Below are 27,408 nucleotides of genomic sequence, written 5' to 3'. Positions count from 1 at the left end.
TGAAGTGTTTCACAGAAGCTCAACAGACTTCAAGCTGAGCTACAGATGAATAAAATACTTGGATTTTTGTTGTGTCTGGACACTGGACTAATTGCACATGTAAACACTCTGTGTTTACAACTTTAGGGAGTGTGTTTTGGGGAGGATTTTATAAAAATCCACCACACAATCTTTGAGCACTTCATTTTCCAACTTGAATGTTATTTTAGGATTTGGGAGTTGTTTGCTTATTTTAAGAAATGTAGCTAGGAGTTTTACACAGTACAGACAGATTACTGTGTGTCACATTTAATATTTGGCTATATTTAATTCATTAAACCTTTTTTCTCTCCTCAGTACTGAATTTATTCCAACCTAGAGGAGCACAGCACTCCCTTGTAGCCTGAACTGATAACACAGGCTGCTATTATAATGATTTTTCTGGTTGCATTTTAGAGAGATTTGTTCCTCCCTATGTCTACCAAATATAAAATAAGCATGCATAAAGTCTCATGAGTAAATTGGACTTTATGACATGATAACACCAAAGAAAGCTTCTTAGAAGTCCACTCATCTTTTGCTGCATTTCTTATAGTTATGAAACAAGACTTCTGTACAGGTCATAGGCATCAGAACATGAAACAAGATGAAAATTAAAATACTTCCACACAGCAAGTCAAACTGTATAATAAGAGACTTCAGTGTAACATCCAGAACAATTTTGGCCTCAGAGTTAGTGTGGAGAAAATACAGGCACTACGCTGAGAACATTCATTGCTTGTTGGATTTTGGTCCCCTTTTGAAAGTGATACAAGTTCAGAAAAATATCATCTCTGCCAGACAAACACAACCACCAAATCCCTGCAGCTGGGCTCGCAAGCCCCAGGTACTGTGCAGGCACCGTAGCAGAGAATCTCACAAGCAATGAGGGGCAAAGGTCTAGAAGAGGGCACGCAGTGGAGTACAGGGCACAAAGCTTGGTCTTCTATTTACAAAAGAAAACAGAAAATCTCAAATGTTTATTGCTGTATCCAATCTCTTTAGAAAGCTCTTCAAGATACAGAATAACTCTTAGTTTGATAATTAGTATAAAAGATTCACATTAAATTCATAAGTCAAATTCTTAATATGAAAGAGCATCTTTTTATATTGATTTTACTGAACTTTTCAGTATCACTGGTGAATCTTACTTTTCAAACATTTTTTGTAGTATATAAACTTCAGTTTTTGTTGATGAAATAATACAGCTTTATTTCCTTTGAGAAATCTTGGGTTTGTAACATTTTGTCTATTCACTTTTATTTTCTACATTGCTTATCAAAATATGCTGATGACATTCAATGCTATGCAAGTCTGAAGTCTTGCATAGCAAAAATTGCTTCTAGTTCATGCTGCAACATAAATTGGGGATTTGCTGAACTGCCTATATTCATATTTTATAAACACAAGGAACATCTTCATGCACCTTTCACATATACCTTTGACTCAAGTCACTGAATGGCAACTTTATGTTGATGATTCCCTTACTACTCCCTACTCCTTGCTTAGGAAATAACATTATTCTTTTCCATTATTCTGGCTTATTTCTATATGTTTTGATTTTCTTTTCCTTCAAATCACTGCTCTTTTTCTATGACATTATTATACATTTTATACCCAACTTGAATTTACTTCCCTGTGTTTATTCCACCCTTTCTTTATACTCTATACCAGCATTTCCTAGATCATACTCCTAGTGACAGAAACTGGTGTTGTGATCTATAAAACCAGGCTTGTATAGCTTGTGATTCCTGCTAGATGGGCTAAAAAAGCAAAAGTGTCAAAGTTAAATAGGATAGTAAATGAAGGACTACACTGTGTCAATATTTCATCTCTTCCAATTTTACTGCCTATTGTGACTGTGTCAAAGCAAAGTTAAAAAACATCTGAATTCAGATTTAATAATTTTCTTATGTCAGCTGAACGACCATACTCCTGTGCCTGCATCTTTTAGCATGCCTTTTTCTTAGGTATCCATGTTACATTTAGTCCAGAGCCTCTTTTGTTTAGCTGTTCCATGAAATCGTACTCAACAGTGAAAAAAGTCTATGTCCTACAAAAAGCTGTCCAGGCTGGCCTGTGCTCAATAATCTTTCTAATCAACTTGGAAAAACGTTTGAGTTTTCTTTTATTATTTCTCCAACTGAATAGAGAATTATTTCAAATGTCCTTCGTTTCTATAATTAAGTAGTTCTAACAATTTGTACCTCAAGCTCCTCCAACTTCTTAAGACGTATACATTCCATTATATCTCAATGGTCAGTTCAAAAGGCAGTTTGCTTCAACACATACCGTGAGAATGAAATCGTTTAAATATAAATGAATAACAATTACACTGGAAGCATTGCTTTCAATGAAGACAGACTTTAATACAGGTTTACAGCCTCTTCATTACAATTAGATTTTAAGTGGCGCCAGCACGAGATTTGATGTTACTCACCATAATTTCAAAATAAACCCCACAACAGACCACTTCAAGTTACTCCAGTCACTCCTATTACACTAAGTACAGACACACAGATGCATAATCTGAAACTCAAACCTGGTCTTGCAAATATTTTGGATTACTTCATTGCAATCGCTTCCTCAAAGCACCACAAAGAGCCATGGAGGACTGTCACAGCTTCAGTGGGAATAACTTCAATAACTTCAGCTCATGAGAAAACTAAAATAAGACTGTTTGGAATATCTCAACATCTCAAATTCTAAAGACACATAACGCAATAGTATAAAAAATGATTCAGTTCAAACATTCTGAAAGCATTTTGTCAGAAAGGTGAAATTTTTTTGTTAGGACTCTGTAAAATAATAGTTATTTAAGACAGTTCCTGTCCAATATCAGACTTAGGGCTATTTTACTTTAAATCTCCATACTGCTGAAATTATTGACATTTTTTGTTGTTGTTGTTCAAGCTTTTGTTGTTCTTGTTTTGGTAAATTCTTTCTATAGTAACCTGCTTTAGAATAAAATTGCTCTTTGAAAAGCATTCCTAGACATATCTACTTTTCCTTTTCCTGAAATGCTTCTCACAAAAATAGCTTGTCTAATAGTTTCTCCTAATGTCACACACTAGCAGGAAATTACACCACTTACTGGAGATTAGGCCTTATTTTGCAGCAGCAGGAGGAAATCTAAAGCACCACCAGTCCAAACAGACAAAGATTATTATAACCAATTTTTAGATACAGAACTGAAGAATTGAAAAAATAAGATAATGTAATTCAGTCCTCAGAAACAGGTTATTTCATTGAATTTTCTGGGACCTATCCCCTGATTAATGTCAATCTTTTGTAAGACTGAAACTCTTGTGCGACTCAGAAACACAGCGAGTCCTCTGGAAGGACTCCTGAGGACTGAGCTCTGTTCACCTGTACATTGCTTTGGTAGCTGACCCAACATCCCCTGTTCCCCAGATCCTCACAAGGCATAGCCAGATGCCCAGGGACAAAGTAGTCACCAGGCAATAAGAAAAGAAACTGCGCTATTAAAGACAGAAAACCACAATTAAACCAGAATTGCTCTGTTCTTGTAAGAATATATGTTCCTGTTTCTGCATTTTCTGTTTTTCAGTAACTTAACCATTATTTGTAGACAACAGGTAGAAACCAGCAAGACCTTCCTGTGACATACATTTTCTGTATTTGCCAGAACAATGTCAGATGGTATGTGCTAATTCCCTACATTTATTTCAGTCCTATCAGAAAACAGTAACCACCATATTATTGTAACCATAATACAACCTTCCCACATCTAGTCCCATAGAAAGCAGGAAAGGTACAATACATTTGATGTACAAGCCCTAAAAACCAGGAAATGAAAAATCAAGCCACTAATCAGTACACACATCTTAATCCTTTCCCAACAGGCACATATCTTCAACAACAACCTATAAATTTCCCCAGCGATCTTAATTCTGTTCTCCTCAATTTCCAATTTCTAAGTATATTCTCTACCAAATTGCCTTCACTTCTCAGAACAGTAATACAGGTTTTGTGAAAGAGTTTGGATAAAGAAGGACAAGAAAGGTGACTTCAATAACAAGAAAGAACATTACATATTGCCAATTCAGTGCTGACAAAGTCTTGCAGTCAAGCAGTTGCTATTTATTGGACCCAAATGTGCCAGAAATTAAGCAGAACAGCCTCTATTGATCACAATATGTGCACATTCTATCATACACAGTAGCTACATAAAACCAGCAAAAGGCAAGAACTGCATATTATATTAGTGACTATTAGAAATTCAATTTTAAAAGCAAAAGCTGTTTGTTTCAGGCTTACATGAAATTTCTCTCAAAATTGTATAATTCAAAATGTTTTTAATGAAAGACCAGACAGTATTCTTCAGATTGCCAGGAAATTTTCAGCCATACCCAAATTTCATAAACTCTCTTCTAATACAGTATGTCCAAATAAAATATAAGTGTTTGAGATTTCATATTGAAAAGCCACCCACTTTTAGAGGAAAGAAAAAAAGTTTCATTTAAGTCCTTCCTAAAACAGAATCTGAAAATTCTCTTCAAATCTGGTATGTTGCTTAGACTACAATAAGATTCAGAAGACGTTCAGTGTAAAGTTTAGCTTTCTAATATATTACATCCCAGAGTAAAAGATAAGTAATTTTGAAATAATACAAAAAGATGATAGTAATAACTTCTTAAAGAAAAAAAGATCACCTTTGAGTTAGTTCTAGATGAGCCTTTCAATAACTACTCATTGTTGAAACCAAAACCTTTATTATCTAAAGCACTCTTTCAAATGATGATGGTGAGTTACTGCAGGATTACAGCTTTGTGTTTGGATTCCTTACCCTCTTTACAGTGCAAGCTCAACAGGAGTGCTCTGTTCAGAAGGAACTCGTCTTTCTACAAAGAGATCAATACAGCTATGCCCAAAAGCTCATCCCAGTAAAAGCAACCTAGAATAATAATCCCGTCATTTGCAAGAAAAAAAGCAACACATCGCAACTTAAATTGGAACACGGATGACACAGCAGCAGCTACAAATAAAGAGATCTGATAAAAGGGTTATCAACCCTTGCAAGCATGAAAGACTTCTAAAATCAAGGATTAGTTCTTCACAAAACTGAGTTCATTTTCCCTTGTAGAACCTGTTGTTTCATAGTCCCCTACTAAGTCACACATTTCTTTCTGAAATTGTGTCACACCATCATCTTCATTTTGTTGCCAAGACAAGAATGATAAGGAGGAAGTGGGATTGCAAGCTGCTGCTCTGTAAAGTAGCTTTTTACCACAGGGGCACTACTGAAAGATAGCCATGGATTAGACCTTAACCTAATTTCAGAAACATTGCTTTAATTAGAAAAACAACACACATATAGGTTGGTCAACCTCACCTATAAGTAGCTCTGGAACAGTAGACACTTAAAAGGTGAAACATTACAAATTAATTAAAATAAAGCAATTACAAGATTAACAAAAGTGAAAGGCAGAATAATACAATGTGCACTTGCATTACCCTGATATAAATTCCTAAGACCAAGATCCTCGGTCTCTCGAGTTGCTGGCACCTTGCACACACAAGCCCCTGCTCACAGTCCCACGCCAGCTGCTGGGACAGACATCCACCCCAACTGACACACCACCACACAGACACACACACACTGCAGATCCCTGCAGTAACTGGGCTTCGACACCACAGTCTGTCCAGTAGCTTGCCCTGGATCCTCGATCTCCCTTGTTGTCTCACTCATTGCCAGACACACACCAATGGGTCTCCCAGTTGACCCCAGACCCCATGGTCTCTCCAGTAGCTGGCTTGGACATCCTGGTTCCTTCAATAGCCAACTTCTCCAGCTGACTCACTCTGAGACACACACACACGTGTATATATATATATATATATATATATACACACACACACACCTGGCTCACTTAACCTACCCCAAGCTAGTCCAGCTTGATACTTGCTAGTGATAGACACCAACACACTCACCCGCTGCCAGTACAGCACCCTGGGCCCACTGGCCCCCATGACCCATGCTCTGACTCCAGTGGCTGGCACTTAGACCTCCATACACACACATGCACACAGAATAGAACCATAGAATGGTTTTGGTTGGAAGGGACCTTTACAGGTCATCTAGTCCAACCCTCCTGCAATCAGCAGGGACATCTTCAACTAGATGAGGTTGCTCAGAGCCCCAACCAACCTGACCTTGAATGTTTCCAGGGATGGGGCCTCCACTGCCTCTCTGGGCAACCTGTTCCAGTGTTTCACCACCCTCGTTGTAAAAAATTTCTTCCTTATATCTAGCCTAAATCTACCTCTTTTCGTTTAAAACCATTACCCCTTGTCCTATCGCTACAGGCCCTGCTAAAAAGTCTGTCCCCGTCTTTCTTATAAGCCCCCTTTAAGTACTGGAAGGCTGCAATAAGGTCTCCCCAGAGCCTTCTCTTCTCCAGGCTGAACAGCCCCAACTCTCTCAGACTTTCCTCACAGGAGAGGTGTTCCAGCCCTCTGATCATTTTTGTGGCCCTCCTCCGGACCCTTTCCAACAGGTCCATGTCTTTCCTGTGCTGAGGACCCCAGAGCTGGACGCAGTACTGCAGGTGGGGTCTCACCAGAGCAGAGCAGAGGAGCAGAATCACCTCCCTCGACCTGCTGGCCACGCTTCTTTTGATGCAGTCCAGGATACGGTTGGCCTTCTGGGCTGTGAGCACGCATTGTCGGCTCATGTCCAGCTTTTCATCCGCCAGTACCCCCAAGTCCTTCTCCACGGGGCTGCTTTCAATCCCTTCATCCCCCAGCCTGTATTGATACCAGGGGTTGCCCTAATCCAGGTGCAGGACCTTGCACTTGGCCTTGTTGAACCTCATGAGGTTCACACAGGCCCACTTCTTGAGCTTGTCCAGGTCCCTCTGGATGGCATCCTGTCTTTCTGGCGTGTCAACCACAACACAGCTTGGTGTCATCTGCAAACTTGTTGAGGGTGCACTTGATCCCACTGTTTAGATGAAGACATTAAACAGTACTGGTCCCAATACGGAGCCCTGAGCAACACCACTTGTCACCAATCTCCATCTGGACATTGAGCTGTTGACCACTACCCTCTGGATGTGTCCATCCAACCAATTCCTCATCCACTGAGCAGTCTACCCATTAAATCCTTGTCTCTCCCATTTAGAGAGAAGGATGTTGTGGGGGACCATGTCAAAGGCCTTATAGAAGTCCAGATAGACAACATCCATAGCTCTTCCCTTGTCCACTGAAGGCCAATACATTGGTCAGGCAGGACTTGCCCTTGGTGAAGCCATGCTGGCTGTCTCGAATCACCTCCCTGCCCTCCATGTGCTCTAGCATAGCTTCTAGGAAGATCTGTTCCATGATCTTCCCAGGCACAGAGGGGAGGCTGACAGGTCAGTCATTCTCAGGGTCATCCTTTCTACCCTTTTTAAAAATGGGCAGTATGTTTCCCTTTTTCCATTCACCACAGACTTCACCTGACTGCCATGACTTTTCAAATATCATGGAGAGCAGCTTGGCAACTACATCAGCCAATTCCTTCAGGATTCTGGGATGCATCTCATCAGGTCCCACAGACTTATGTACGTTCAAGTTCCTCAGGTGGTCATGAACCTGATCTTCTCTTACAGTGGGAGGGACTTTGCTCCCCCAGTCCCCATCTTGCAGTCCCTCCACTCAAGAGGTGTGGGAAGACAGGTTGCCAGGGAAGACTGAGGCAAACGAGTTGTTGAGTACCTCAGCCTTCTCCTCATCCATTGTTACCAGTTTGTCAGTCTTGTTCCTCGGGGGGGGAGTGTGTGTGTGTGTGTGTGTGTGTGTGTATGCTTTCTTTGACCTTCCTTTTCTGGCTGACATACCTGTAGAAGCCCTTCTTATTATTCTGTGCATTCTTTGCCAAGTTCAGCTCCAGCTGCACCTTGGCCTTCCTGATCCCATCCCTAAACAACCAGGCAGCATCCCTATACTCTTCCCAGGAAGAGCAGAAAGAGTTTCACCCAGGAAAATAGTTAGAAATGAAGTCTAATGAGAAGACAGGACACATCATGCTGATCAGGCACAGGGCATAGCCAGTCATACCAACCAGCCTGTTTATACGCAGCCAGTCCTTTTTGTCCCCTTATCTCTCATTTTTCCCATATCTATTCCTCCCCAAACCACCTTGGTCCCCACCTCTCCCCACCTTTGGTTCCTCCTCTAAACATCCCATAAGTCTTGTATGATTCCAAAATGCTCCTCCCTGCATCCCATAATAAGTCCCAAATGCTGGCAGGCAGCAACCCCCCTCAGTCTGCAGAGTGGTCCAGAGTGTCCCCATCCTGGCCCATGGGGTTGAGGCTGGGGACAGCCCTGGCAGGAGCCGAGTCGGGGGCTCCGTTGCCCGGACTGCATTACTGGGGTTCCCCTGCCTGCCGCTGTGCCTCTGGGCTCCCTCCTTTGCATGTATGTGTGCGTGTGCGTGCACGGAGATGAGCCTTTTATCACACAACATAATCTACTCCTGTTTCCCTTTTTCTTCCCTCTCATCCCTCTTTGAAAACATCCTGTTTGTCTCTTTTTCCTTTTTTCCTTTTCTTTTTTTTTTTTTTCTTAAACAGGGACGCAAATACTGGATTTACATTCTTTTATATTACAAGTGATTAATGTACTGATGATTTCCACACCCAATGCCTCATTATTTTGGAGTGACATCTCAGCGGGCCCTTCTCCAAGGCTTCTCAAACTGTGCTCCAACCATATGCCTTAAGCAAAAGTTTAGTGCCCTCTCTGCTGAACAGGACAGTTTTACAAGCTTTTATACAGAATATAATCAATATGAAGTATTAACTGTACCTGTATTGAATTTATCCTATCGTCTATTGCTCACTTCAGAATACTCGTTTAGATCACATATGGAAGATCGGTACAAAGGGCAAAGTCATATCATGTAGAGTTTTAACTACACCGCTTCATCCTGTTCTTAGTTTTATGTGTTTGAGAAATCAGAGTAAATGACTACTTAATGCAATAATGCGCCCCTTTAAAATATCCTGTATTTGACACAGAACAAATCTTATTTAATATGCTCTCCAAATCCTGCTTTTAATCTCTCATATGCAAAAAGAAAACTGTTCAATATAGTTTACTCCTATAGTTTGTTAGTGAAAGCCATCATTTCCATTTGTACTCTTTTCCTTGAAGTGTACATCACCATGAAGGGTTTGTGACAGTTAACTTTTAAAATAACCTATGTACTTTTATTCACCTTATTTCTATGATGAGAGACCTCACAGCAAGGATGGAATAACAATATGGAAACTAACCATCTAATCCAACTGGACACACTTTATCGAAGTCTTATTATTTCCATGTGTAAAAGGAAACTAAAGCCAACTGCAATACCCAATTTTTGGCATTCTCAGTATGCATTGTATCCAGCAAAAGAGAATTTCACTTTTCGTTTTTATTTTTACAGCACAGTGATATTAGACATATGGACTTAACTTGATCATTTAGAGATCAAGTGTTTTAACTGAATAAAAAACCCAAGGTCTTTATTGTGCCTAAAGCAACACTGTTCTTTAAAAAGTTGTAATGCTTTGTAAATATTATTCTAATCTCTTTTGCAGTATGAATATTCTTAAAAATAACTGGTATCAAAATCTTAGATGATAAAATCTTCAAGAATGGATATAAAGAGTAATGACAATATGGTTATAACACAGATTCAAGTCAACCCATTTATATGAAAGAAACTCGCCATGGATAAATTAAATGCCAAAGAGTTATATTCCAATTTATTCTGAGGTAGCATGTGTGATAAATTAACTAATATTTCTCAAGATACAAATAGTAGTTTCCTAAAAAATATGAATGTAAAATCATGAGCTACTATCATGAAACAAAGATTTGCTTTCAATATTGACAGAAATAAGTAGCCCTTTATTAAAGCATTTTAAACTTTGTTTTCTAAATAAGTTATATTTGTCAAGATACATCTCTGATGTGAAAAACAACCCCAAGGTGGATCAATCAGGTAAGTACCTTTCTCAGTGGAGGTCTGAGGAGATTAAAAAACTCATTTTGTAGTTTTAGCAATATACTGAGCATCCCATGCTCTTCCAATAATATTTACTGATAAGCTTTTTTTTCTTTATAACTCACTTTTTTCTCCAATACATATGCTTTCCTTTGTTATGCCAGTAAATTATGAGATTGCTGCACGGCTTAGAATAGTTTCCTCCTCAAGTGTTAATAATAACACAAGACACTAAAAGACAGGCTCTTTTGGTTGAGTTACTTCACGTTTTTTTAAGAATTTAAGAAAAATCATCACTTTCATCACTCATGGTTGACAGTACCTTATGACTTTACCAGATCTATTTTAATCAAAGAGGCTACCTGTAAAAGAAGGGAGGTGAAATACTAATTACTTAGAAGGATGATAAATATTTGATTCTCAAAGACAAAATTTTGGTAGGAAAAAAATGACCGACCTTCATATAATTATATTAAAATGAATACAATTACTCTTTAAAAGAAATTGTATCACAAAGATCAAGAAACATAGTTTTCCGAGTCCTTATTGCATATTTAATTCAAAATTACATTCCCAGAACAATTAACTCCATTCCTTCCTACAAAAAGGCTAATTCCCAAGCTCTAACTACTGCCTGTATGGTTTATATTTTGTGAATTTTAAAATCCCATTTCTCTCTAGTCCTATAATTTAACTACTCTAAGAACAGAATAACCATAAAATAGTAATCAGACGGTGATGGACACAATTAGTGTAGATGTTTCTATAAGCCAGTATCGCTGATGTGCATAGGAAAGAAATCAAGTTAAGGGGAAAATATGTATGCAAGTACAGATATAAAACATGTCAGAAAACTCAAAAGGACTTCCAAAAAAGTTAAAGCCTAATGCTCCAGATAACTGATACTGATGTACATCTCAGCCTTTCAAAGCTGTTCTGCGCACACAAGCTCTACACATGTGTGAGCGTCACCACTACTATACATGAACCACTTTCGCAGACTGCTTTCCTAATGAGGCCTCTGAACACTATGTCTAACACCGCATTATACTGTACTGGACCTGGGTTTTGCTCCTGTGTCTGAACATTCCTAGAATGTATTTTTAAGAAGCTTTGGGGATAAAACTATAAGAAAGGTAAAAAATTACATTAAAAACAGGCTATACATAAAGATTTTTCCTTTGCCTCTGACAGCATATCCTCCCTGCTTTTCAGTGAAAATTAAATTTTCTACCTTAGCAGATGCTATGAACAGTGCCTGGTAGGTACATGGTTTCTCAGCTGTTGAGTTAAAGTAATGCAAGCATCCACAAAACTGGAATTTAATAAAAATGTAAAAGAGAGTAACTTAAAAAAAAATATGAAAAACTCAACTTTTAATGTAGTAATAAATATTCTTTCTATATGTAAACATATTCAGCCATGCAGAACACTTAAATACAAATAACCTGTGTACCTGAACTGTGGAACTGATTTCAGACGCAAATCCTCCTGTCAAGGGAGCCTCATGGCTAATCAGCAATCGCCCAGTCTTCACCACTGACTGAAAAGGAAAAACAAATCCCAAAAATGTAATCAAATTACAGCTCTTGTGATTTCTTACTTGCACTACTTGTGGAATATATGAAATACGTGACATTATTAGCAGTGTTAGAATGTAGCTACTTTTCCCCTCTTGCATTTTCACTGAAAGATAAATCATCCTAAAAGTCTAAATTGAGTAATTAATAGGATGTTTTTATATTTACTATAAAAGTGTTTACATCTTCCACTCCATTTTAAGTAAATATCAAGAATAAAAATTGATTCTACTGAATATGAATTTACCCTATCAATGCAAACTGTAACATTTCTGAAGGACAATAATGATTTTAACACAAAGTCAGTAAAAATTTGGATCCTGAAAATACTAAAAGGCACACATGTAAAGAAATCCTTCACTGATACGTATCTCTGCACAACCAGATCCTAGGTAAAGTCATGAATCATAGCTATTCAGAAAGTAAAACTGTTAAAAAAATTTTAGCAAGAAAACAATCATGTGGATTAATGCTGCTTATTTAAGTTTTACACGGCAATTAGAAGTAACATCTTCTAATTTTAAATGTCAATGTTTGTGCAGTTTTTATGTGATCTACTTTATAAATAATTAGATAGCACAATATATACAGAAGGTGATCTAAGCATCTTTTAATCAGAAAACAAACTGGGTTCACTCTGAAACATAACAATGAAAGCAAAATATTTTTAATCTGATGGGAGTATAAAGCTTCACCACACCCAAATATCTTGAAGTTTATTGGAACTACATGCTAAATTGCCTAGAATCAAACAATATCAGACACCTTTGGTCAGAAATATGGCAGCAAAGTCTCACTTTTCATAATACACATTTTATAATTTCCTAGGGTGCATAAAAAAGTGTCATGAACTTCTAGAGATGCACATCAGAAAAAAAAAAAATCAGAATAATGTGTATGTTAATCCTCCAAGAACAGTTACAGTCTGATTTTTAAGACAAGTATATAGCATACTGCTGGTGTACTGTTAGTCATCAAGTGGAAAAGCCCAAGACAGTGCTAGCTATCAGGTCAAACTTTCTTAATGCTGTGATCTTCAATTTAATGTCTACACTAGCACATTCTCCAGTTGGGCAGCTCCGTGTTGTCCACATAATAGAATACATAAAGGCAATGCCTTAATTATACAGTTTTCCTTGTGATTCAAGTACTTTTCGAATTCTTTTGCTTTTCTAGCAATGACTCAATCGATGGCTCTAAGTAGCTCATCCACAGATGTACTGGCAAGTCACAGGCCTATAAACAAGATGATCCACATACTGTACTATGAAGTGGTTTGACAACATTCAGAGCTAAACAAGACAGGAAAAGGCATTTCAACAGTTGGAAAGCAATCCACAGTTACATAGGCTGATTTCTTGACTTTCTTTTGCCAGCACTGGAAACTCATATCTAAAGAGCAGAGGCATTAACTGCACTATAAATCTGTCGAATACATCAAAACGACAGTTCAACAAACAAAATGGACACTCCAGTTTCAAGTCAGTATGATAAAACTGATACAATCAGTTTTTAGTTGCTATGGTAAAACTGATACAATTAATCAATTTTAAAGGTCTTGAAAAGCCTCTTATTTTAAACAAAGATTCTTTTGCATATATTTGTTCTGAGAGGTTCACACTTTGAAACATTGTAAGGTATCATTAAAGTTACAGATTTGGTTTCTCAGAATTTAATAATATGAAATGGACACTGTTAGAACACATATAAGAAAATCCACATGGGATCAGACCAGTAATCCAGCAGGCCAGTATCCTGTCTCCACAGTGGAGATAATTTGATGTTTAGGAAAGAGTAAGAATAGGGCCTTTAATGTGTTCCTTCACCATTTCTCAGCCTCCGACTATTTTCACATCACAGGTTTCCTGAGTCCAATATGGTTTCTTGCTCTAAGTAACTGATAACTCTTCTTGCATGAATTTACATGGATTCAATTTGAGAACAGATAAACAATAAAGAAAAAGGAAAAAAAAGGAAAAAATCTGATTTTGGAAACCTGCTTCTCCTATATGAGAAATCCTTATTTTTACATATGATTCCCAAGGACTTCAAGGATTCCTTGCCTGTAGGAGCTTGTTAAGAGCAAGCAAGCAGCTGTGATCCCCAAGCATTGCATACAAGCATCTCAGCCCTGCTAAAAAGCACTATATATCACTCCTGGTGGGAAACCACGCTAGCATAGCTTTGGTGCTTTTCGTACCCATCCTAGCTTGTTCAGGGTCGGCGTGGGTACCTGCACCACATTGTGCCATGTAGAAATACCGTACAAATTCTTCTAATGGTTAAACCAGAATGAAAATGAGCAGAAATTAACTACTATACTGCAGTGCAAATAGAGTCCTGGACTTTAAGGAAGAACATGAGTACTGCGATTCCTGAACATTACAGGCTCCCCCGCATCAATTTCTACTTCACATTTAACACTTGTTTCTAAGCTACAGTGAGTCTTTCAGAAAGACATGCAATCTTAATTATGGCATTTCCAGTGTTTGCAAACACATCACAGCTATTGGTGAGTTGTTCCAGTGTTTAAATGCTTTCCCTGTTAAAATTTTGCACCTTATTTCCAAACTGATTTGGCTGACCTCAACTTCAAGCTGTTGGTTCTTATTTTACTTCTGTTTGCTAGATGGAGAAGCTATCTATTATCACATTTCTGCTCCCCACATGAATATGTTAAGATTGTGATCAAATGATCTCTTAACCACACTTCTGCTAAACTAAGCAGGCTGAGCTCTAAATCTTTCACCATACAGCACACTTCCAATTCCTTCATCATTCTTACAACCCTGCCCTGAATCATCTCCAGTTTTCAATGTCCTTCTTGAAGAACACCCATCTGGAACCAGCATTCCAGCCTTTTTCAGAACAATGCCAAATACGGAGATAATGTAACCTCGATACTGCAGCTCGTGGATGTATGAGGCCTTTTGGCCAAAGCATAACAACATGAGTCCAGTTTCAACTGATGACTGTGATTCCCTGTTCTTGGGAAAGAGGGTTTTGCCATTAAAGGACAACTGCTTCTTGGAATAAAGATGGAATATAGTATGCTTTTATTATTTCAAGATACAAAATTATATTTGGGTATGTTGAAAAATATACTGTGTGCCTGAACCTAGCTCAGTTGATGAACCTATCTTCTCTTTCTCAGTGACGAAGTATCTGTTTTATCTGTTTCTCCAGCTGTTTGTCACCTCTAATTTATCAGTAACAGTTTTAAGTGTTTTCCATGTCTTTGATAGCATTTTAAAAAACAGGTTAAAAATCAGACTCTGCAGTCTGAGAAACCTCAGTGACTTTACTATTTCTGTTCACTAGCACTGCCTTTACATGACATACAGTTAAGTCAATACAGCACTAATGCCTTACTTCTCAACTATGTTAATTTGTTTTGTGAGCATCTAATTATGAATTGTTGATCATATATTTCTAAGTTATTTCTCCCTATTTGCTTCTTCCTTGTTTTTCATAGTTTTATAGATTATTCCTTCTCACTCATTTGGGACACAGTTTGGGGGGGTTTTTTGTTTGTTTGTGGAAAAATCGCTCCATAAGGTATCAGATTAATAAATTACTGGTAGAAAGATACTTTGGTTCATCAAACATATTGGGTCTCTGTATGCCCTCTTCATTTTAATTATTATATTGTTTTCTCTACCTTACAGATGACAGTACTATACAGTAATAACAGCAGCCAATAGCAACCAATGTGATTTTCTTAAACAAATTTTTAAAATATATATTACCATGTAAAAATGTTTCAGACCATATAGCTTAGAAGAAAGTCGTAGCCCATGATGAAAGCGCCCAACCTTTTCCTTCATTGGTATTCTAGAATGGCTAACTTATTTAATTTCTATATCTTCATATGGATATTTAATCTTATTTCCTGTTTAATTAGTTAAAAGGGAAAATTTCAAAAGTAACTGCTTTACAATCCATAGGGCACAGTGGACATTGTTAATGATTATTTTCAAATATCAATGCTCTTCTATAAAACATTAACTTCATTTTTAAAATATACTATAAAACATTAGTCCCTGTCAAATCAAATGAGGCAAGAAATCAACCTCCAGCATAACCAAAGCCCAACATTCAGAAGAGCATTTACAGTCCAAATAAATGCAGCACAGTAATATGCCGTAATGAGGTCCTCACCCTTCAAATTTAATGGGAAATACCACTGGCATAAAACTGGAGAAGACAGTGGTTAAATCAGCACAGTGTAACAAATTGGCCAGCATAGAATCCGACCATTTTATCACCTTTTAAAAAGGCAGATAGTTGAAGTGGATTTTTTTTTTAATTTGCATTAGCTAGAGAAAAGGATAACCTTTCAATGAACAATTTATTTTGTCTCCTCAACCAGAGACTTCTTGTATTTTTATAAGGGCTTGATTCTCCTCCATTTCCCCAACATCCCCACTCTATCTTCCAAAACCCCAGTCTTTACATTTCTTCTTCCCTCAGTAAGAGATTAAAATTTTGAAACGTGTGCACATTCTGCAGCTCATGTAGAGGACTTTTAAAAATGCATCTTCAAAAAAAAAAAAAGTGTGGTTTAGGAGATTGGCACTGATAAAAATGTTCCTACTTCATGTCCACAACCAGAGGGTGTTGTTTGCTGATCTTTAAAGTGCAGAGAGACTTCTGAGTGCGCTAAGAGATTCTGTAGGTATCTCCTATCTCAAATTAAATGAAAATGGAAACTTTTTTTTTGCCATCTTTAGTAACAAACCATAGAGGAAAGTCAGAAGCAACATCCAGGAATTTAGAGAGCATAGCTCCTCTTTGTGTCATGGGCACTCTGCACTTTCACAACTGAGTTCAGCTGATGCAACCCTGGCTGCTCCCAAAAAGGAGAGGTCCTACCCTACCCAGAACCTCCTGTTCCCAGCCCATCCCTGGCACCTCCTTAAGCACTGAAGGGGCCAGGGGGTAAGCCAGTTGAAGAAGATAATTTGATTTATCCTGCAGCAGTGTACAGTTAGCACAAAGCCACCCCAGAGACAGATTTCAGAGATCAGAGGCAGATCAGGATTTGCTCACAGAAAGCTTCAGCAGTGTCCCCTCCCTCTGGAGGGCAGCTGAGACCCAGGTCACAGCACACCACTGTCACCTGTGCTTTATCCCGTCATCAGAGAAAAGACTCTAGGGATTTCAGCTACTAAATTAACCCTAAAACAAAACCAGAAACCAGTATTGGCTATACTTTTCCACCTCAATTTCATTGTCAGGACTGTTTTACATCTATGTCATCCACAAGGATGACAATTGACATTGCGTCAGAGCAAAAGGCTAGCAGCATGATCACCCTGATAATGAAATGTAAAAAAAACCCTAATGCCTTTGCAAGACTAATGCTTTCAGATTACACTCCGAAGGTTTTCTGAACTGCAGCCGAGTGCTTTTGCAGTGAAGCAGCTGAGCAAATTATTTTCAACCTCCCTGACCACAGTCTTTATCCAAGAGTTTCTATAATCACTTTTCTGTTCAACTCTCAATTCGTCATGTTGGCCGCTTTCTACTCTCCTACAGGCACTGATGATAGAAGAAAACAACACAAGTCTGGCACTTCTGAGCAATCTGAAATCTAAGTGCTGACAGGACCAATAACATACTATGCCCTTACTTAGGAGAAAGCAGACTTAAACCAAAATGAGTTTGATGGTCAACTGCATTTTACAATATTACTCTACACATATAGCAACAGCACTACTTCCAGTGTAACCAGCTGCTTCACTAACATAGCAACTGCCTTTAAAGAAATGATCGAAGTCAGAATTAGATTATAAATGGCTGTTATTGTGTCACAATAGCAAGTTGCTTATTTTCTTTAAAAAGAAAATCTTGTTCTCAGAATAAAAAGATTTTCCATCTCTTACAGAAAAGGAGTTATTTTGATGCTCACTTTCACATTTGAAGTTTTGCATACTTTTGGTCATGTTCTTTAGAGACTACAAAAAAGTCCTGCATAATTGAAAAAAAAAGCTTTCCGAAATCACTTTAAAGAAGCTGGCAAAAGTACTGAAATTGTATTTGTATTATATCTCATTTCACACTAAGCATGTATGCAAACAATTATAAAGTTATATAAAAATGATCATTAATAGATACGTGCCTTTACTGAAAGCCAATCAGAATATGGAAGCTTAAAAAAAAAAAACCCACAACCTGGTAAATTTTCAATAAATGCCTTGAAAAACATTTTTTCTTTTTTATTTTTAGATCAGCTTTAATGAATTTGTGCTTGGAAATTGTAAAACCTGAGGGAGGCTACTTTCCCCAACCCATTAGTTCTACTTTCCTTTTAATGTTTCAATAACAAATGAAATTGCATAGCAGTATTCTTGGTACTGAATATCATAAGCATAGGGATAGAAATAAGATCCCAGCTTTTTATTCAGCATTTCCCACAGAGAAATGTATAAACATAACCTGCCAGATGAATCACTGAGGATTACATTTACCAAGCACGTGCAGACCCGTAGCATGACACATTAGGTCCAATGTACCCCAGATACAATGAACTGTCTGTGCATGCAATATACTGACAATCTTAACAAATGCAATTACTATGTCCCCAATTTCCAGACATCCAGAGCCATGTTGGAGTTGTGGAATCTGTGGAAAACCAAACAGACCCTCAAGCATCTTTTTTTTTTTTTTTTTTACCAGGGTGCAAAGAGAAGGAATAGAAGGGAAGAGGAATAGGATGTGTCCTAAGAGCCTAGAGATGCAAAAGCCCTGTAACTGCCTAATGATCACGATCTAGTTTGCAAATTATAACTATCGGTTGCACAGAAGAACTACCTTCTCCTAGAAGTAGTAAAAGCTAGGAATAGTTTGCACTCTTTAAAGCTCCAACACAGCAGAAAAAATAATTCTTAACATTAAAGAAAAAATATTAAATAATTAACCTGAATTAAAAGAAAAGAAAATAACAACATTTGGTGTGGTTTTCAACAGTACTAAATTCCCAGAGAAGGAAAATGAGAGCGAGCTTCAAATCTACTATATCATGTCTACACTACACTCCCAAGTTAACTGAAACTCATTTATCAGTAAAATCAAGATGCAAAGACAAACAAATGACATGACAAACCCGTATTTCATCACACACAGCTCAACAGCCGAAAGTATGTATAAGGTTTCTCAATCACTGGTAATGAGACAGTCAGCATTACACTCATTCTGTTAAGATTCATAAGGCTAGAGTAAGTATAATAAACAGAGTATTGCAATATCATCACAGAGAATCCTAGCTGAACACTGGCAACAGTATATGTAGATCAAAGATAAAACTACTTAGAAAGGGAAAAACATCATTCTTATTCCATCACTTACGAAGGCCGGGGGAGAAAAATCTTAAACAAAACTTTTCAAACAATAAAATGAAAAAGCATAGGCAGTTGTGTAATAGACGAGTATGCTGATTAACAGCAGGGAATGAAAAAGAAAATTCACGTTTTTTAACTTGACACAAATAGCTAAAATGTTGCCAATCATTTTAACTGATCCACATTAGCAGAGCACAAGTAATCTTTGCCTTCCTGCTAGTAGTTAACCAAAACAGAGGCTTTTAATCCATTACTGCCTACTCATCAGCTGATGCAGCTGAGGTTTGTGCTTTCTGATCTACAAGCCTGGAATTCATTGACTGCAGATGCATGGCCCGAGCCTGCTGCAACAGGCTGTGGCCTGGACAGAGCTTCCCCAAAGCAAAAGGATCTGCAATAAGTAATCTACATGATGAGGACGAGCAGATCCATTAGGGCTCCCCGACTGCAAAGAGCACAAAGATGAACAGGCACGGACTCTGGTTTCTCGCAAAGAGAACCAAAACATGGTCCTTGGAAGGAGACAACAGTAACAGGAGACAGGAACTACTGACAGAGCAGAGAACAGCCCTCCGCTAGTGTTCGACACAGCAGGAGACCTTAGCCCATGAGGTCAAAGAGGCCGTCCCTGCTGCACAACCCTCCTCCGACACTGGGACTATACCCTTACCTGCCTGCTCTGGAGCAAAAGACAAAAACAAACAAACAAAAAACCCAAAAGCTAAAACCCAAAACTTGTTAGTCTACCTCCTTTCCAATTAATTTCAAATCAGAGCAAAAGACCAGCTATTAGAGAAAACAAAGTTCTAAAAGCATAATGCATTACAACTCCAAGTATCATAATAATGAAGAAAAAAAGGTAGAAAAGAGAAGTATTAAAAATGTATTTGCTGCCCAATGAGCTGTCTACCTGAAACCAAACAATTAAAGTTTCATGAAATAAATCATCAAAACATGTACTAAGGTGTAGCACGCTGTAGACAACTCCCATACTCAACTCCCATTGAGCTCTCTCAAAGTTATTATTATGCATTCAAATCTTGATTTCTAATAAGAAGTAAAGCTCCCAGGAAAGAGTTCAAGTTAATTTTACATGACCACTTTCAATCTGTTCTCCCTAAAACCTCAGTCTTGCTGTACTTCTACCTGGTTACTACTTCCACCAACTCCATAGTATTAGCCCAATATAGTGGGATTAAAATCCTGGCAGCTCGAAGGAAGGGGAAGGAACAATCCGGAACACAGGAAACGGTTGGACTGCATTTTTGACAGCAGCAAAGGCAGAAGCAGGAGGGGATGCTAACAGCAGGACGGGGAAAGAAAGAAAAAAACACCCCATACTTTTATTTATAGCCAGCTGTCCATCATAAGTCTGACCTTTGACCTTCCTTTGACTTCTTTGCCTGCAGAGCTGCTCCCCAGCCAGGCACTCTGGCTCTCTACCATCACAAGCTCTTCCTTTCCAGGTGAACGACCTGCCATTTGACCTTGCTGAAATTCATAAAGCCACAGTCAGCCCATTCCTCCAGCTTGTCTATGTCCCTCCAGAGGGCAGCCCTGCTCTCAAGCATGTCACTCGTTTCCCCCTCCCCAGAGTTTGGTCTCATCTGTTAAGCTTGATGAGGGTGCACTCCGTCACCTCCTCCACATCATTGATAGTGAAGTTTGAACAGGACAAGTCCCAGTACGGAGCCCTGCGGTACTCGCTTGCCACTGGCCTCCAGGTAGAATACCGTACTCTACCCATTAACCATGACCCTCTAGGCCTAGTCACGCAAACAGCATTTTACATATCCAGCTGTCCATCTGATCAGAGCGTAACATCCTAACTTGGATATAGGAGTATTCTGGGAGATAGCATCAAAAGCCTTGCTGAAGTCAAGGTAAGTGTCATCCTTTGCTCACCCCTTGTCCACAGATCCAGACACTTTTATCACAGAAGGCAATCACGCTGGGCGAGCATGAGTTAGCCTTAGCAAGACCATGCTTACTCTTCCTCATCTTCTCCTTAATATGTTCAGAAGTTATGGGAAACTTTCAGTCTGGGTGAAGAACACTAGTTTTAGCGATTAAAAACAGCAAAGCATTTACTGATAATTCTTTTATGAAATATACAACGTCTTCCTAAATTTGATCACTAAAAGGCAAGCAAGTGCTCACTGAAGCAGGAGACATGCATCTGTAAGCAGTCTGAGTGCTGTCAGCAAGATGAACCACAGTAGGGAGCACGCCGGCAATCTCAGTACACATTTGCAGAACTGTATTCTGAATCATTATTTAGAAAATATTATTACAGTTTTCAGGCAACTCTTCAGTCGGTTCTGGATGATGGGGTACAGTGTACTCTCAGCAAAGCTGCAGATGACAAGACTGGGAGGAGTGGCTGATATGCAAGATGTTTGTGCTGCCATTTGGAAGAACCTGGACAGGCTGGAGAAATGGGCTGACAGGAACCTCATGAAGTTCAACACAGGGAAGTGCAAAGTCTTGCACATGGGAAGGAACAACCCCATGCACCAGTATATGCTGAGGGCCACACAGCTGGAAAGCAGCTTGGCAGGAAAGGGACACGGGCATCCTGGTGGACGCCACGTTGGCCACGAGCCAGAAAATGTGCCCCTGCAGCAAAGAAGGCTAATGGTGTCCTGGGTTGCATTAGCAGGAGTGTTGCCAGCCAGTCAAGGGAGGTGATCCATCCCCTCTACTCAGCGTTGGTAAGGTCACACCTGGAGTGCTGTGTCCTGTTCTGGGCTCCTCGGTACAAGAAACACGGACATGCTGGAGAGAGTCCAACGAAGGGCCACAAAGATGATTAAGGAGCTGGGATTAAGGAATCTCATCAATGTATTATACATACCTGAAGGGAGGGTGCAAACAAGACAGAGCCAGGCTCTTTTCAGTGGCGCCCAGTGACAGGACTGCATAGTTTATGCTATTATGCTGATGTTGCATAACGCACTGGTTAAACCTCTCCACTTTGAAATCCACATCAGGATGGATCTTTTCCCCAGTTTAAAGTATATGCATGGCAGGAACAGTTCATAAAGAACTAATGTGACCACAGCTGGGATGCACATATGAAACATCTTGCAGAGAAATGTTAGCGCAACCATAAAACTTACTGCCTCAACACACTAGGATTTTATTATTCCAATATGTATCATTTTACACTATAAATGCCAAAAATAATTCTGAAAGACTAACGTGGCTTCTTCCTGCATAGCACCGAAAACATAATGCTGTAGTGTGAAGACAGTGGTGCAGAGATAATGAGAAATGAAAACAAGCACAGGAGTAATGCAAAGTAACGTGGAAAATTTAAAAAATTACAATCAAATCCAAAAGGGTTGGCTACACAGCTAGGCAGAACATCCTAAGAAGCAATGAAGAGAGTGGATAATAAAACAGTTATGGCCTTTACATCCTACACAGCGTTGTCAGGGTATGGCTGAGATGTTCAACGGAGAGATTTATAAGCTTCCTGCAAAGCCAAGAACCAAGGACAGATTCCCAATGTGTAGGCACCATAAAAATACAGAGCAGCAGAGAATTCCTCTCCAAAACAACTTTCAATTTAAATAGCTGAGACTGTGAAAAGAGAAGAGATATGACACACAGCAGGGCGCATCTCAACACAGTTTGGGCTGCTTGATATAGTTTTTAATAGAAGAGTGCTAAACTAGATTAAAAGGACTGATATTCTATCAACCAGTGACTAACTTTCTACTGCCTTTCAGTAAACTTACTCTTGTAAAACAACGCTGCTACAAACCCCCTTGTAATACTTTCATAACACCATTCTATGTACCCTAAAGCAGTTAATTGCTAAGAAAGCAGTAGCTGCTAATAATGGTCATAGGATGCAGAGACAATGGAGAAAAATTATGTTTTGTGCAGATGGATACTCCCGCTTAAGCTGAAAATATTTAGGAAAATACAAACCAACTTCAGTAAGAGATAGGCAAAGAAAAATTACTTCTGGAATTCCACAGCATGACCTCTTGATAGCCTCAAGATAAATTTCTACATACACACCGGAATCAATTGTTTAGGAAAGAAAACTGATTCAGAAGTCAAAAGCAGATTTGAAAATAAAACCCACCTGGCTCGTTCTTATCACTTCATACGCACTATATTGATTTTATTGCATTCTTGTCCTCCACCTCTTCACATCTCATTTGTTTTCTGATACTGGAAGCTCTCTTTAACAGTGACAATTAATATTTTTAATATACATTTGGTGCAAGGAGTCCCTGTTTACTTCTGAGGACTCCACATACAACCTGGATAACACTACTGAAATAAGCAACATGAATATACAAAAAGCTTATTTTGACCAAATGCCTCTAAATCTCCCAGTCATTGTCTTCTGGCAATAACTATGAACAGATTCCTTAAATAGTCTTTTTAAGTATAAAGGCAACTGAAGTAATGGAAAATATTAATGAATCTGCTGGACTGGTAGCTCATAATTCCTCAATACTTTGAACTGTATTTGCCTACTTAACCACAATAAAATACATCTATTCAAACAACCTTTCTGAACGTGTAGCCTAAAACATAAAATTTAATAGTAAAGGTTTTTTCAGAAAACAAGAACTTCAGCGGCAGCCTCCAAACTTCACCAGTCCGACCAGTAGTTAATAACGCACCATGAACAAATTTGTCCTTCCTTCTCCCACTAGACTATGTTTTAAGTCCCTGTTTATGGAAGCAAAATTAGGAAGTCTTGGCAAACACAGCAAATACAGATGGACAATGCTGCACCAAAGAGATCCTTTTCACTAAAGAGGTCCTCTTCATCCCAGAAATCTTTGTGGACACATTATAAGACCCCCTTCAAGTTTCTGTGGCATCACCACATTCAGTTGACGTTCCATGGAGAGAAGTTCTTTTCTGAGGCTTTTTATTCCCTTATCATTTTAATTACACTGTTAAACATACAAAACAGAGTCTTCATAAATTAACTTGCTTCTTCAGTTTTTCTATACTCATGCTCAAAACTAACATTTATTTTAGGTATCAGAAGTTATAAGTCTATTAATAAATTAATATTTAAATCTGAGATTAGTTAGCTCTCGTTTTGCCTTTCAGAAATTATGTGCATATTGTTTATTAATAATCGCAGGTTTTGAAAATTTCAGCTGTCCCACAAACTCCTGGAATAATCAGGCTGTAATAGCACATATCCTTTTCACTATAATACTTTTTTATTAAAAAAAAAAAAAAAAACCCACAACAACAACAAAACCCACCAAGGTTTGAGTGTTTTTTTGAGGTTCCCGCAAGCCAACTTTTAAGGAAAGACTGCAGTCTTCTACAGCCAAAAAGGCAGGGAAAACACCCACATTGCATGAGATGCAAGTCCCAAACTTAGAGGCACCTACCTCAGGACTACCAAGGTACCTGAGACACTAAGAGGATCTAGCTAGCTTTATTTATCCCCTTCCTCATAACTATCACCTTTCCCTTTTCAGCACCCTAGCTCTTCCAGGTGCTTTAACTCTCATTTAGACTCATATGGAAAACTAAGACAGCAAAGCTGTTAATTCTACTGCTGAGTCATAAAACATTATGAGGATGAACAGTGGATCAGCTAGATTCCTATGTGCAATTTATTCTTTTATTCTTGAAAAACAGATGGGATCTTGGCCAGTTCTGAAAGAGCTCCCATGGATAATCCAGTTATTTGTAAGATTCATAAATCTTCTGTTAGTCCAAGTGTGGTACTACACCTTCTGTGCAGAACACCAGATAAACAACCTCTCCAGGTATTTTGGAGGATCCAAGAATGGGACAACTAATTCATTGCCATACTCACACCCCAATACACACACAAAAACACTGTCTGGAACAAATTTATTCATCCACAAGCAAAACACTGTGCTGTCAGATATGACCCACATAACAGGCCTCCTCAGAATAATTTTATTGACGCTAACTATAGGTTTGGAGAACTTGAAAAAAGCAAACAATTATTCTTAAAAAAAAAAAAAAGAGCATCAGGTCACCAAGAAAACAAGTAAAACAGTCTGAAATTTTATTGCTGAACTCACCATAATAATTTCATTTTCCCCCATAAAATTACACAGTAGCTTCTAACCCAATTCAAATAACCATGTAGGACAGACAGTAGTTAGAGTGTCCCAGCAAAAATCCTGCTTTGATCAACCCATGACACAACAATAAAAGATGTACAGAATCAATCTGAACCACCCTCTTTCATCTTTACAATTACATTGAAACTGTAATGAAAAACCTAACAAAATATGTGGCAAGTTACACACACCTCTCCTAATACAAAGGCTATCAGTCAATAAGAAGGTGCAGCATGTGTCTGAAAGCCAGTAGGTAGAACAACAAGAGACAGATGCAAGATAGCCTGCAATTGTCATTTACTACCTGGGCACCCTTTCTATTTTCCAAATAGAAAGATTAAAATGAAACTGATGTTTCTTAAAGCTGTAGATGAAGAGAAAGACTGTGAGAAGAATAATATAAGACCTTGAAGGCAGAACAGACAGAAGAAAAACATGAATTCTGGAAAATGAGAAGCGCAGAAATGTAGATGAAGAAAAGAACAGCAAGAAAAAAGAAAAGGCCAAGGCAAGAGAGATGACAAGTTGCAGAAAGAAGAGACCTGGATTTTGGAAGGTATAGAACTGAGAAAAGTGTTGGCAATATCAGTTGTGACATACCACTTGTCTGTTTTTCACTGTAGTTCGTATTGGAGTTCTAGCATGACCAGGACAGCAGCAAGACCTTGTTCTGGCCACAACAGTCCACTATTAGCCTGATTTATGGAATTTGCTCTTTATCGCTATACAGTGGCTTCAAAGATTCCCTTCCATCTGCTTCTGCTCCATCCTAAGGCTTAAGCCCCCTGACAGTCTTCCAAAGTACTAATGTAATTGTTTACCTTTCTCATTCAGGAGAGGAAAAAAAAAAAAAACACCAAACACCCACAATGCTCACAGAATCCCTTCTAAGACGTAAAGCATCCTCACACTACGATGTTGAACTGATCTGACCAAGCACCTCACCAACCTTTCAACAGAAAAAGGAGATTGAAAGTCAAGTTGTAAGACTAGTGTGAATAGCACATGAAATCTAATAAAACATCAACTATCTGTAAGCTAATCATACCAGCCAGAACAACTGATAACACAACTAATCAAGTGTAAAGTTTCAGAACTGGGCAAAGGGGTTTGTTTTTTTGACCAAGAACAGGGAAATTCTGTTCTACTCCTTACCAAGAAGTTGACATCACATGAAAATAAGCCTCCTTGATCAAGGAAGACATTCTATGCTTGAAAACACTTTTGTCCTGAGTCAGAAGTCATCTAAATCTCTCAGCAGGGAAAAATATTGCTAAGTTGATTCCCATTCCCTGCATCTATTTATCTAACCACAGATGGTCCGTGCTCTTGAGGTTCTCACAAACAACCCAGACAGCTTATCAATTACCCTTACGATGTACACAAATAGCAAGTGAAAGTTAAAAGGAGATTTCTCAATCCAAGACTAATATGCAGCCTCCTAAAGAGAGACAGAGATGTTTAATGAGGTTGTTCTAGTTCTTCAAACTTTCATAGATCCAGAGTTTGGCTAACCTAATGAACTCAGCCCTAACTCAGTGCTCTCTAGTTGCCAGATGTTCACAAAACATTTTAGACACAGAAGAAGGGAACATCAATAAGTTTCTAACCACCAGTAAAGACCTGTGAAGACGTCTCTCAAGTGTGTGGGGGGAGAACCACTTCGTTGACATTCTTCTTAACAACTGTCTTTTTCAAGTTGATGTGGTTCTTTGTTTTCCTGAAAGAATCACATCAAGGAAGACCTAAATCTGAAAGCTAGTGCATTTCATAATCTGAATAACCATTCTGAAGAGCTACACTTCACTTCCAAAAAAAAGTTCACTAAAAGTCCATAAGAAGCGGGAGCTTGAGCATCTATGCATCAGCATCTGCTTCATTTCTATTTCCTGAACTTAACTCCAATTCTGATAGCACAAATTCATACAGCTCATCAGATGAATCCATTTCACTGCAGCTGTTGAACACACTTATGCCTAGAGTTCATTGGATTTAGCATGTGAATTACACGGATTATATGGGAAAGCATGAGGCAATACAATGGAAAGATCTGAGAAAAATAATCACTAAATTTAAGAAAAATATGAACTAGACCAAGATGGTCAAGTAGGTGTCTGAAAATGAGACCTGTGTCATCTTTGATCCCTTTCAAAAATAAGCATTAGCAGGTGTCTAATGGATGTGATAACTATTGGAATTATACAGATTGTTTACAGAATTTTGTGCCAAATATCTTGCAAACCTATGTTTTAAAAGTTACTGTCCCTTGTTTATGTTCTTCTGAATACATTTTTTTCCTGTATTACTTCCCATTTAAATTAATTTTTCTAAAGCAACAACCAATTCCTCTTCTCTCTTCATTCAGT

At 38.4% G+C, this 27,408-nt stretch overlaps 1 protein-coding gene across 4 annotated transcripts in view; it reads right to left on the bottom strand.

Moving 5' to 3' along the window:
• The window catches only part of BCKDHB (branched chain keto acid dehydrogenase E1 subunit beta), a 166,062-nt gene that overhangs the window by 76,538 nt on the left and 62,116 nt on the right, over positions 1-27,408 (bottom strand). For all 4 annotated transcript variants that reach the window (XM_075498254.1, XM_075498253.1, XM_075498251.1 and 1 more), the window contains exon 9: positions 11,478-11,564. In XM_075498254.1, coding sequence (XP_075354369.1) covers positions 11,478-11,564 — 87 coding nt within the window. The remainder of the gene's footprint in view (positions 1-11,477; positions 11,565-27,408) is intronic.

Source organism: Mycteria americana, chromosome 3 (assembly GCF_035582795.1).
Source record: "Mycteria americana isolate JAX WOST 10 ecotype Jacksonville Zoo and Gardens chromosome 3, USCA_MyAme_1.0, whole genome shotgun sequence".
Taxonomy (NCBI): Eukaryota; Metazoa; Chordata; class Aves; order Ciconiiformes; family Ciconiidae; genus Mycteria; species Mycteria americana.
The sequence above is the reverse complement of the archived record's forward strand: the minus strand, read 5'-3'. Positions and strand labels throughout refer to the sequence as shown.